The 13,677-nt window shown below is 34.9% G+C and overlaps 1 protein-coding gene across 2 annotated transcripts in view; it reads left to right on the top strand.

Moving 5' to 3' along the window:
- The window catches only part of MAMDC2 (MAM domain containing 2), a 120,756-nt gene extending 111,334 nt beyond the window's left edge, over window positions 1–9,422 (top strand). For both annotated transcript variants that reach the window (XR_001595703.2, XM_016135523.2), the window contains exons 12-14: window positions 2,826–3,085; window positions 8,193–8,277; window positions 8,416–9,422. Coding sequence is in view for 1 of the 2 variants with exons in the window: in XM_016135523.2 (XP_015991009.2) it covers window positions 2,826–3,085; window positions 8,193–8,277; window positions 8,416–8,480 (410 nt within the window). In the remaining variant the exon portion in view is untranslated. The remainder of the gene's footprint in view (window positions 1–2,825; window positions 3,086–8,192; window positions 8,278–8,415) is intronic.
- Window positions 9,423–13,677: the final 4,255 nt, after the last annotated feature.

Raw genomic sequence — 13,677 nt, 5'->3', positions numbered from 1 at the left:
ACAGTGGCTCAGACCAGAGAGTAGCAGTGGAAGTGGGGAGAAGAGAAATGACTAGATTCTAGATATATTTTGAAGGTAGAGCCAACAGAATTTTTGACTGCCTGGATGTGGAGAGTGAGAGGCCGTGAGGAGTGGTGCGTGAGGCCCTGGTTTGGGCCTGGTCAACTAGAAAGTAGGCTAGGAATTCAGTTTTGAACATGTTCAGTTTGAGATGTTTAATTGACAGTAAGTGGAGATGTCCACTACGCAGTTTTCAATAAATTTGTCTAAATTTCAGCAAAGAGGGTGAAAATTTTGAGGTATGACAATATATGTAGCATTTAAATCCATGAAACAAGGTGAGATCACCAAAGGAGTGAGAATAGAGAAGTTTAAGAAGTAGGCCTTGGAGCACCCCAAGGTCAAGAGGTCAGAGAATAAAGGTTAACCAATGGAATAGAAGAAAAAGCATGAGAGGACAGTGTCCTACAAGACAAGAAAGTACTTCTAGGAGGCAGGAGTGATCTACCATGTCCAATGCTACAGATGGGACAAAAATGACAAGGACTAAAATTGAACATTGGTTTTAGTAATGAGGATGTCGTAAGTGAGCTCTCCAGAAATATTGACAGTATTTTTCCTGATATTTTAAAACAGATCATGGGGACGACTGGTTGATAAAGGCCACATCCCATGGGTCTGATGGCCCAGTTTTTCAGAGTGACAACTTCACTGAGTGAAACATTGGGGGAAGGTGTTACATGGTGCACACAATTTTATAAGACCAAATTGGGCAGGACTTTTACTCCCACCCTTTTAATAGCCTAGGGGACTTATGTTTGTGTTTGCGGAAATGAGGGAACAGGAAGAGGAATGCCTTGAAGGAACATAGATGGAGTTTGTGATGAATTCTGGTTGGGGTATTTTATGCATTGAATTTTGGAAAATAATTAGAGCTCATTGATTAAACTTTAAACTATAAAGGAAGATACCCTAGAAACCATTTCATTTACATACATTATTTGGGATCTTTTTCTTTTTTTCCCCTCAATTTGGCCATTAATTTCTTCATGAAATAATGAGAGGTAACACTATGTAAAGATTATTTTTTAAATTATTTATTTAAATTAGTTTCAAGTATACAATACATTGGTTAGACATCTCTATAGTAGATATAATGATCTCCCTAATTGCTCCCTCTCTCTCTTCTGCCCTCCACCTAGCCATCATATTAATGCTAACTGCATTCTCTCCCCATCCCCATCCCAATGGCTAACTATCAACTACTAATTTGTATTTCTTTAACCCTTCACCCCAGTCTCCCAATCCCTTCCCCTCTGTCTGTCACCAAATTGTCCACTATTTTTGTGAGTCTGTTTTTGATTAGTTTGTTCTTTTTGTTCCTTAGATTCCACATATGAGTGAAATAATATGGTATTTATCTTCTCTCTCTGACTTTTTTCACTTAGTATAATAACCTCTAGGTTCATCCATGTCATTGCAAATGGTAGGATTTCATTTTTTTAATGGCTGAGTAATATTTTGTTGTATATATGAACCATAATTTCTTTATCCAATCATCTTTTGAGGGCATTTTGATTGGTTGAGATAATTTTTTATAGCATGTGTGTAAAAAAAATCAATATTGGCAAAGACAATAAAATTGCATGCAAATATTTGTTTATATTTTTCAGGTAGAAAAGATATAAACTTTTCATCAAATGATCAAAGACTTAGAACTACTGATGTAGAGTACAGGACCTTTATTAAAAAATGGTCCTAAGGTGGTACACAGATTATATTACTGGTGCAATAGTCTATAAATTAATGTTAATATATTGCCTTATTTCAGTGGCTTGCTGGTAATTATTTAACACCAACCAGCTCTGTTGGTGGTTGGCAGGGGTTCTTGATTCATAGCTATGTTCTATTTGTGTGGTGCAAATACTTTCATCACGATCCATTTCAAACAACCAATGTGAAGTCATTTGGACCTATGAACCGAAGTCGCATAATTGACCCTTGGGAACCAGTGGAAACTGGCTCCAGCACACGAGTGCCTTATTTACGTGCAGACTAATCCTGCTTCTGCTTGAAACCAGCAAATTAAAAAATCAAAATAAAATTAGGAAAGGAAAATGGAAATATAAAGTGTTAATAATTAAAACATATGTAGTATATGATATATAATATATAAAATGTCATATAATTATATTAAATGTTATATATGTTTCGAGATGAAAAGAAGTGTCACAAAAGCATTCAAGAAAGAGTGCAGGACAGGAAACTAATATTTGAATGTGTATTATATACGAGCATATGTTTCATATGTTATTTAATTCTTGCAACTCTGTAGCACACATACAATGAACCCTTATTTTTAAATGATGAATATAGGTCCAGAGAGGAAAATTCATTAGACCAGGATCACACAAACAACAAATTTAGAGCAAGGACTTGAACCCATATCTACCTGACTACAAAATTTATGCTCTCTTCCCTCAACCAGTGTCTAGAAGCTCCAGAATACTGTCTATGAATGAGTAGGTTAAATTCTGATACACTAATCACCACATCAGTGTATACTAGTATATTGATTACCTCCTATATATTAAACTGAATTATAAATTATTAAATGAAAAAAATTATTTCGATGGTCTAAATTTTGTAGGCTATTTATTCTCCTTGGACTGTACAGTGTCCAAAACAATAGAATCCTTTTGTCAGTACTGTCATCAAGTCAACCATTTACTCTAATTTGTTTCCAGAAACACTACTCAAAAGAGAAAGAAGAGAATATAATTTGTGCCCTTCTTAACAATACCTGATTTTTCATTACTCTCAAGGCTATTACATGTACATCGAGGCCTCTCACATGGCGTATGGACAAAAAGCACACCTCTTGTCTGGTCCTCTGCGAGGAGTCACCGGAAAACACTGCTTGACCTTTTTCTACCACATGTATGGAGCAGGGACTGGCCTGCTGAGTGTTTATTTGAAAAAAGAAGGTGACAGTGAAGAGTTCCTCTTATGGAGAAGAAGAGGTGAACAGAGCATTTCCTGGCTCCGAGCACTTATTGAATACAGCTGTGAGAAGCAACACCTGGTAAGCCAAAGAGATAAGAATCAAGTAATGGAAAATGTTCCTATCAGCTTCTGATGTTCTTTTTTGTTTTTGTGTTTTTTGTTTTGTTTTTGTTTTTGGTTTTTTTTGCTACCAAAGAGAATGTTTTGTTCTTTTTCAAGGTTATAGATAAAGGCAGTACTTGTTTAAGAGTAAACATAATTAGACTATATTGATTAAATCTAAGCAGTGACTGGGAAATTAGGCAAGGAGAGAGAGCCTTGAGTATTTACGCATAAAATGATTTTTTTTTTTGCAGCTCAATGATGAAAGTGCATCTATTTTTACCTTGGTACATTATGAGTGTAAAGTACATTCTATGTGTCCTGCAAACCTCTAAAACAGAGTTTCCCTTTCTTCTAAACATGGTGTTACCTAATTAGTTGTTGCAGCTGCATCATTCACTCAACGTTACCCACATACAAGGACTTTTGTTGTAACCCTATATTTATTAGAGTACATGGTTAAGAGGAGATATTTTCAGCCTCTGTCCACACTGATGCACAAGAAATTGAGAGTCTTGATCTCCCCCTGGGCCGTCTCATGTGCCATAGGAGACCTTCATCCTACAGGATCCTGATTATAAAGGAATCTGGGCAGTGTTAGGAAAGAGCCTTTTATATTCCAGCATAAGTCTGAGCAGCCAATCTAGTCCAGAGATTGGCAGCGGCCTCCCGACAACCACCGCCTTCGCCTGCCTACCATGAGCCAAAGCTCTAGAAAGCTGTGGAAAGATAACCTTCAGACTCCTGACTGTTTCGAAACTTGCTCTGAGGAATTCTCAGGTGTGACCCTCCTTATTGCTTCCTCTTTATTCTTGCTTCTGGCTGATAAACCTCCTAGACCAGTACCCCTCAGCTTAAACACAGGCTGCTTGGTCTAAGCCCAAATATCCCTGGGAAGAGGTATCAAAAACAAGAACTTTATTTTATGCCACCCACAAACCGCAATTATTTTTCTACAGATCTAAAAGGGAAGGAATTGAAGCTCAGGTGGCCAGGTTGTAGTGCCATTGAGGGTGCTACACTTCTAAAGAACAAATGACAGGGGAAGATGTGCCACTTTCCAGGGATGGCCCATTATCTCAGCATGGATAAAACTGTCTAGAAATTTAATAAAGAATAACAGACAGCCCCAGGAAAGATTTTTAATAATGATTTAATGTCTGTTTACAGAAGGAAAATGGATCACTCAGGAACTTACTAATATAACTGATCATCATTCAGAGATGATGTATTAATTTTATTAGGCTATTAGGGCACCATACCCTATACAAATGTTTTCAAAGGGCGGTCTTGAGACCAGCAACAACACTCGAAGTGCAAATTCACCTAAAATAAAATTCACCTGAATTGCACATTTTCAGGCCCACCCTCAGAACTACTCAACCAGAAACCCTGGGCATGAGGCACAGAAATTTGTGTCTTAACAAGCCCTCCTGGTAATTCTGATGCACACTAAATGTGGAGACTCTCTGTCGTAGACTAAATGAATCTGCGTCTCTTTGGTGAAGCCTAAGTATTGATGTTTTTTAAAATCCCCAAATGATGATGATACGCAAGCATTTTAGGATTTGAGTTCTGCAGGTGACTTCTCAGCATCTAAGCCCGGGAAGCCAGGTACAGGGCCTTGCATCTACTAGACTTGCTGGGTGGCTGATTGTTTTAAAAGTCTTTGAAGCATCTGGGGTAGTATGTTGGAGTGTTCAGATTCGAAGGGTACAGAATATCCTCAGAGATTTTCAGCTCACAATCTGCATAGAAGACTCTAAACCATTCCCTTTGGCTTAGAATGGAACAGATACGAATCTGCCATGAAGAATTTTTTTCTAGATTTAGTGATTCCCTGAGGAATGCCAAACGACTATCTCAAGACTGGGCTAAACAAGTTTCTTCAAAACATCCTAGTGTCTAATAAAACACTGACACACCACCGTGCAAATAGATTAGCCATATTTTACATGCCAGGCACTTACACCGCTAGCAACTATATACATAAGTTCTCCCAATTGGCCTTATAGTTCCTCTTTACAGACAGGCGAAAAGTAGATGTCCAGCTGAAAGTGGCACAGTGAGAATTTAATCCCAGATTTATTCCAAAGTTTATATCCCTAAATCACTGTTCTACACTCCCTCCCACCATAGAAGTTCCAAAATATACTTATTCCCCTGGATGTCGCAAGCAGTGGGTGACCTCGGAGAAATCTTATTCTCTGAGGTCGTTTATACATTTTCAAAATAAGGTAATAATTCCCGCCACACTGACATAACCAAATTTAGAGTGAGGGTCAAGCGACATTATGTATGTGAAAGGGTTTTATAAACTTTAAAGTACCAAAATATTTTTTTAAAAATGTTATTATTGTTTCTAAAAATATAATCCCTCCGAAATCTCTCTGGGCTCTAAATCATGTCGCCATGGCAGACCTGATATTCTCAATAGCTACATCAGGCATCCAGACAGCTCCAATAGAATAAGGCCAAAATATCTCATTTTAATAAATGTTTATTGGCCCCTTACTGTGTTAAGTGCTGGGGATAGTGCAATGAACATATATAAAGTTCCTGCTCTTCTGGAGTTACATTCTAGCCGGGGGCGGGGGAGGGGGCGGGGAGATAGAAAATGCAAACCAAAAATATATAATGTAACATCAGTTGATACTCAGTGCTATGAAAAAGAATAAGTCAAACAGCTCAGATAATGAGGTCAAAGACATCTCAGAGCATAATCAGGAAAGGGCTTGGACAGCATGGTAGAGTTAGAAATTTATTGCAAAAGCAATAAGGAACCATCAAGTGGTTTTAAGGTAATATGATCTAATTTATATTTTAAAAGATCACTCTGGCTACTAAATGGAAGGTAGACTATATGGGGGTGAGGAGATTTGGGGGACTACTGTAGTAATCCTGGGAAGAGGAGTGGTGACTTGGTCTGTGTCACAGAGGTGAGAGGTCATCAGAAGCCTGCAGGACTTCCTTATGTATGGAATGTGAAGTTTGAGAGGAAGGGAGGAGCCAGGAGTCTCTCCAAAGATTTTGACCCGAGCAACTGCTGGAATGGAGTTGGCATTTATTGAGATGAGAAGACTTCAGGTGGGGGCAGATCTGGAGGAGCGAGGACAGTGTGTGCAGGAGAGAAATTAACACGCTTTTTTTTTTTTTTTGACATACATTGTTTTTGATGTCTATTGGACATCCAAGTGAGTGTGTTAAGTAAACAGGAGGATAGGAGTCCAGGGAAAAGAACAGAGCTAGAAAGGTACATGTGTACATCATCAGTGGGGATGGGCAGCTATAGATGATTTTTAAAATGCTATGTATAGTACTGCTACCATTTGAGACTCATCCTATATGGAAATATATGGGTGACCTCCCAATGACATTCCAATAATCAGATTATCCCTGTAGAAGAAATGTTATCAAGTGACAAAATTTTATTCGTGCTCCTTCCTAAGGGATTTATTAAAGGGTGAAGCAGAGCCAGACTTGCTATTGGTCAAAAATACAAAATGATTCTATTTCCTTTGGATTCCTTGCTTACATCTCCCCCTCTGGTCTCAGATATTTTCCTCACTGGTTTCTCATGTTTTGATGTCAATGAAGGAAAGCATTAGACAAATTCTCAACTCACTGGAATTATTTACATTCATTATACTACCTAACATTTACTAGGAATTATGTGCCTAATATTCAGCTTTCTTCATGGTGCCTTCAGTCTCAGTAAATTTTTTCTGGTACCCTAGACCAAAAGAAATACCTAACAGTTCCATTTATTAAGTATTTGGATCCAAACAACTTAATAAGTATTTATGTCCTAATGACTTAGTCACCATTTGAAAAAATACACTTAAATCAAAAGAAAAAATATTTTTTTCTTATTTTTAAATAACCACAATTCTTTACTAATAAGTGTATATCTGTCATACAAGGGGGAAATCCTAATGCTATAAAATAGTTATCACTCAAGTATTAAGGAAATTCAAAGGAGAAGTTTTTATGAAAGCAAATGTTTTTGGCCCAACCATAGACTATTAAGTATAATTCCATCAGGTCATTTGTCTGTTACACCTTACGTTGCAGACTTGGTGGTCAAAAAATAGATCTTAGTATTGTTTGGAAAATTGAAATGCTTGAAACTATACTCATATATCCTCCTATCTAGATGCGTTAGAATTTTTTTTTCCTCTTCTTGCCACTGATTTGGATTCTTGTTTAGGGTTGTGTCCTTAGAATTTTTATTAATGTTACTTTGTCACATTTCTGTTATTAAAGCTTCTTTGAGTCATTAATTTCAAGATAGCTTCATATGTTTATTACATTTAAATCATAACCTAATTCTATAGGGAGTCATTTGCTCATAAAATAAGTAGAGCGAGTGTGTCTTCTGGACACTTTTATCACTCACAGCCTCCCTGGAGTATTCAGTGGTTTATTAACAATTGTTGGGGCAGCCTTAGAGATTGTAACATAATCTATTTTTCTAGAAATGGAATATTTGATTATTTTCTTCTTAGGATCTAAAGTCATGAAAATGGTTCCATCTTCTTCCTGAGCTTTCTTGAATGTTATGGTATTTAACATGACAAGTGAATCATTGTCTTTTTGGTAAATTTTATTATCATACTTTGCTGTTCATACATGGATCTCATCGGTCATATTAAATTCTCCCACCTAGAACCAGTAGCAAAGGTAGATTTATGGAGAACCTAAAGAAGCTTAAGATTCTGAGCCCATCACTTTCGTGGGCCTGTGAGTACTGGGAGGAGAATATTGTAGATGGGGAGGGGAAACCAGGTCTTCACCAGGAAGCATTTCAAGGTGAAGATTTCTGGGAAACTGCCTGAAGAGGTATCAAAAGAAAAGAACCTGAATCTCCAAGGCTCCAGTAATTTGTTGGAATTTCTTTGAATTCCAGATAAGTATTCTCTTTTGTACCTAAATTTGAATTTGGAATTTTGTATTTTGTTCCTTAAAGGGGGCCTCTAAGAGCAATATAAGCTTCCAGACCCACACAAATTGGATCTGGCCCTGACCAGCATCTTTTTATCAGGATGACTCTATTTCTAAATCCAAACTTTGTTATTTTTTAGATAATTTTTGAAGCCATTCGTGGAGTGTCAATAAGAAGTGATATTGCCATCGATGATGTTAAATTTCAAGCAGGACCCTGTGCAGGTAACAATATTTTTCCCAATTATATAAGCTTGATTGAAAAGGGATTTTTCAATAGTCTCAAATCATAAGAATGCAAATTAAGTATTTTTTTACAATAAAAATAGAGAGAACTATTACTATCTATTTGTCTCCTGACAGAAATGGAAGATATAACTCAGCAATCATCAGGATATTCTGAGGATTTAAATGAAATCGAGTATTAAGAAATGACCTGAGTCGGATTAACTAAACAAAAGCCATACCTCTCTTCAATCAAAATGAAAACAAAACGAATGAATACTGGACAGTCTTAACTATTTCAGAAGTTTTAAAATGACTTCGGAGCACTCTTCTTCATTACCTTTGCAAAAAATACTGACTCAGGGCTTTTTTTTTTTCTTTTGGCATATGACAACTGTTATTAGACATACAGGCTGTTGGTTTTGCATAGATTATTCAACTTAATTTTGGTACCAGTTAAAAATACAAATGAACTATATTGTAGTCATTTTTAAAGTACACAAATAAAGGGCACAATCAAAATGAGATGTGCTCACTTAAATCTGCATTCAATGAATGTATTGGGAGGAGAATATGTCTTGTGGGTTTCTTTTTGAATTTCAAATATAGTAAATATTTTTAAAGAAATAATGTGAGGTTTCAGTAATATCTGCAGAATGAATGCAGTTTTTCATGGTAACAAGTTAGTCTAAGAAAATAAAGTCTATTTTCTATGTTTTATTCATAGCTATAGAGTATTAATTTTTAAACATTTTTACTATATGTGATAACAAAGGATCTTTCATGGGTACCCCAGGGTAAGTCAGTATTAATTAATGCTGTAATAGAAGCAATGCTACCATCTTTTCCCCCTTTGAACTACTTTTAAAAGTCGCTATGAACACATGGATAGAAATTGCACTCTTTTTTTGTAAAGCAAGCTTGACAATATTTATGTACACATACCCCCAAATTTTTAGAATGTGTTAAACAATTTTATTGGTTTTTATAATAAATGTTTTGGGAAGGTTTTGAGTAATTTGAATTTCAGCAGATACTAAACTACTGCTTTTTATTTACATGTTTAGAAAATTGACATGTTTGTATACCCAAACACCTGTTATGGAATTATAAGATTACCTAATAAAAGGTAATTTGAAAATCTTTTTACTAGCAATTAACTCATTTCTATTTTTCTTTGTCAGTCTATCTTTACTGCTCAACTGCAGATTCTAATTTGAATCTCTACTCTGCCACAATTAAATGCTTCTTAAGCCTTTTACTAGTGACATAAGCTCTGCATACATTGATGGAATAATTAATTTTAAAGGTTTTATTTTACGTAAACAATCTCAATTCCCCCCCCCAAATTTTATCTTATTATCTTATTATAGTGCCTGTTTGGTTTATTTTTGTAGTCTCAGTATCCAGAAAACGTTTGGTATATAGTAAGTGCTCAACAAATAAATACTTTCAGGAATTAATGAACAAATTTAACCATTTCAACATCCTCCAAGATGGAGATATTATTATCCCTTTCAGAGATAAGGAAACCAAGACTCAGAAGAGTGAAAAATTACTTACGATTCCACAGCTACTGAGTGGAGGAACTTAGAGTCAGGTCTCTCTGACCCCAAACCCTACACCTTTTACTGCTTTTTGTGGCCAAAAATCCATTGTTCTAATAGAGTTTGGAGGCTTTCCTACTCAAGAATTTCAAAACCCATAAATTAATCTATAAAGAGTATTATACACTACATTATTTAGAAACGAAAATATTTAACTCTACAAAATAAACATCCTGAGGTTTATGGAGAAAATAAACTTTAACAGTAAAGCAAAATTTTATGAGTCAAATCTGTTATATTCATGATGGTTAATTATCCAAAGCAGGGAAATCCCTACACAGAGTTGAAACATTGGGGAAGGAAAATTTCAAGATATTTACCAATTCGACAGTATACCGGATGTTATGATTTCCTCAAAGTATAACACCTGTCAAGAGCTTAGTTATATCTGCTGAATAAAGAAAACGATTGTGTCTCTAGGACCTCGTATTTAGTACATAGTAAGGGGTTAATAATAAGTGGTGAATGAATGAAGTCATTTACCACCCCCCTTGTTCATGGATTACATAAATCCATAGTAATAATCATAGCTAACATTTATTGAATACTTACTATTTTCAGACATTGTTCAAAGAGCTTTACATGAATTCACTCATTTAATCCTGATAACAATCCATAAAGTAGTTCTGGTGATATTTCTATTTTATAAATAGGAAGACTGAATCTGTTCAAGTGCAGTAGCTAGTGTAGGGCTTAGTTTTGAACTTGGGTCTGTTTCACTGCCAAACTTATATTCTAAGCATTATAAGACTGCCTCCAGGTGCCCAGATGTCTTCTGTCACTCTCTGAGGACTAAGACATGGACTTTTTGATATATTTTCTAGTGTGACTCAACCAGGGCTGAGAAAAAAAGTTTTTGTAACTGATCATTCTAATGTTGTTGCATTTTCAACGTGTGGATTACTATAAAGAGGTGATACAGCATAGTGATTAAGTGCATAGTTTCCGGATTCAGGCTGTCTCACTTTAATTTATGGCTTTACCACTTAGAGGGTTCGTAACTGAGTGCAAAGTCATGTTCATCCTCTCTGATTCCTCTTCCTACTCTGTAAAATGGGGCAAATACTCATCTCTATTTCTTAAGGTTGCTATAAAGATTAAATGAAAATAACACACACAATCACTTAGTGTCTGACACACAAATGCCATTCAAGTTTATTCCATAATGTTTGAGTGAAATTTTTAGATAATCTCAATTATTTTTATGTATTCTTTTTCTACAAAGGAATTGTGAGTTTATAGTGCCATCTTAAGGATAAAGCAACCAGATAATCTTGTTGTCTTATCATTTTTACTAGCAATACAGGGCTCATTTTAACAAGCACCTGGGCAGTGCCTTTCACTTTGCTCATCCTACTCCAGTCACTGTTAATGGTTCTTCTGTGCTATGAACCCTGTATATATACCACTAGCAAAACATATCAAGCAAAGCCTAACTTTGTGTTTTTAGGTCCATCTCCTCAAGAATGGTCACTTAGTCAATTTTGTACTCCCACTGCCTAGCATTCTCAACAATATTTCTGGATTAAATAAACAAATGCTCAAGAAAAGCATTTAGTTTAGTACAAATATGCATGTGGATTTTGAAAATCACAAGGGATATAAAGATTTTCTTTGGTCCATCAAAATTTCATGGTCTGGAAATCCACACACTAAAAAATTAACATAAAAATATGATCCTGACCTGTGACACACAAGGAGCACCTGGTAAAAACAAATATAAACCTCCTTTAGAGGGGCATGTACCCAACCCAGGCTGCACAAGTTTCTCACATACACAACTGCAAGGAAGAAGGACTCACAATCCAAAATTACAAAACATTTTGTTAAATAGTTCACCAGAAGCAAAAATCAGCTGTCAACAAATGGCAGAATTAGATACCCCAGACTTCATAGAATGAAATTTTTTGGTAGACACCTAAGCTTTTAAAAATTATTAAAGACCCCTCCAGGAAAAGCATTGAAAACATAACAAAAGGCAATACTCTATGAAAAATAGGCAGATAGGTTTTAAAGACAACCAAATGAATTGCACATGAAAAATATAGTCATTAAAACTAAAAATTCAATGGAAAAGGCAAATATCTAATTAGATATATCCAGTAGAAGAGAGATGGTGAACTAGAATATAACAATATACAGAGAGATAAAGAAGTGAAAAATATAAAGGAGAAAGTGAATGAGACTAGTATATTAAGAGTTTGAGAAAAAGGGAATGTGGGAGAGGGAATATTCAAAGGGAGAATATTTGAGGCTATTTTAGAATTGGTTATGCCTAAAAATGCTCGAAATCAGGAAGTTCAACAAATTCTGAGCAACATAAGAAAAAATAAATCCAAACCTAGATACATGAGTATGAAATTATGAAATACCAAAGGCAAAGAGATTCAAATGCAACCAGAACAAAAAGTCAGATGGACTACAAAGGAATGAAATTTAAAACAAAATCAAACTCAATAGTGAGGAAAGTGTGAAGACAATGGAATAATATCTTTAACATGTTGAGAGAAAACGTCAACTGGGGATTTTATCATTCAAAAGGACAAAGTAATAACATTTTCTGATAAACAAAGAAGAAATCATGTATTTTTCATATATATTATAGATATGTATATGTATACACATGTATAGCTATATCAATAGTAATATGAATATATATGAATCTGCTAGTAAATGAATATATATCTATATCAATGATAGTAAAAGTACCATATATCAAAATTCACTCTCTATATACATATATGTATATATGTATATGTGCATATATGTGTGTATATATAATTTGTATTTTTTTTGCTAAAAATTATCTTTTTGAGATTCAGCCATGTTGAATTTCTAGCTGTAGTTAATTCATTTGTGCTATGGTATGGCATTCCATTACATGATTATTGATCTATTCCATCACTGATGAATACTTGAGTTGTTTCTACTGTTTTGCTTTTGTGAACAATGCTGCTAAAATATTCTTATACAAGTACCCAAGAGCCCATGAGAAATAATTTTTTTTGGTTATATATCTAACATGAATTGCAGGTTTGTACTTTATATATTCTTAACCAAATGATGAAACAATACTTCCCAACTGGCTACACTCATCTATACTACCCTTTCGAGGATAGATGAGTACCAAAACTTGATAGTGTCAGACTTTAATTTTTACTAATCCAATAATATGAAATTGTATTTCATTATGATTTTAGTTTGCATTCCTTTAATTATAAATTAAATCGAGCATCTTAGTATATGTTCTATGATCATTCATGCCTCACCTTGCCCAAAATGCTTGTTTATTTTGCTCATTTTTAAAAAACCTAACTATGTATCTTTTTCTTACAGATTTGTAGGACTTCTCTAATATTCCAGATACTAAGCTTCTGTTTGTTTTGAATGTTGCAAATATCTTTTTTTAGCTTATAGCTTCTCCCCTCTCCAGTCATAATATGGTTAATTTGATTCACAAAAGACCTTATTTTTTAATATGCATGAATTAATAATCTTTTAATTTTATTTATGTTTTATAGATATGTCTTATTTAAGAAACCCCTGTGTTTTTAAAGATATTCACATGTGGTTTCTTCCAACAAATTAAACTTTTGCCTGTTACTTTTGTCTTTGATTCATCTGGAATTATATCGAACAAAATTGCTAAGCTCTCTATTACTTCTTGGAATAGACTCTATATTTACATTCATCTCCTATTGCTGCTGTGACAAATTATCACACTCTTTGTGGCATAACACAATACATTTATTATCTTACAGTTCTGGAAGTTGAAATTCTAAAAATGGATCTC

Source organism: Rousettus aegyptiacus, unplaced genomic scaffold (assembly GCF_014176215.1).
Source record: "Rousettus aegyptiacus isolate mRouAeg1 unplaced genomic scaffold, mRouAeg1.p scaffold_m13_p_3, whole genome shotgun sequence".
Classification (NCBI taxonomy): domain Eukaryota; kingdom Metazoa; phylum Chordata; class Mammalia; order Chiroptera; family Pteropodidae; genus Rousettus; species Rousettus aegyptiacus.
This window is presented reverse-complemented; position numbering and strand designations above follow the sequence as displayed.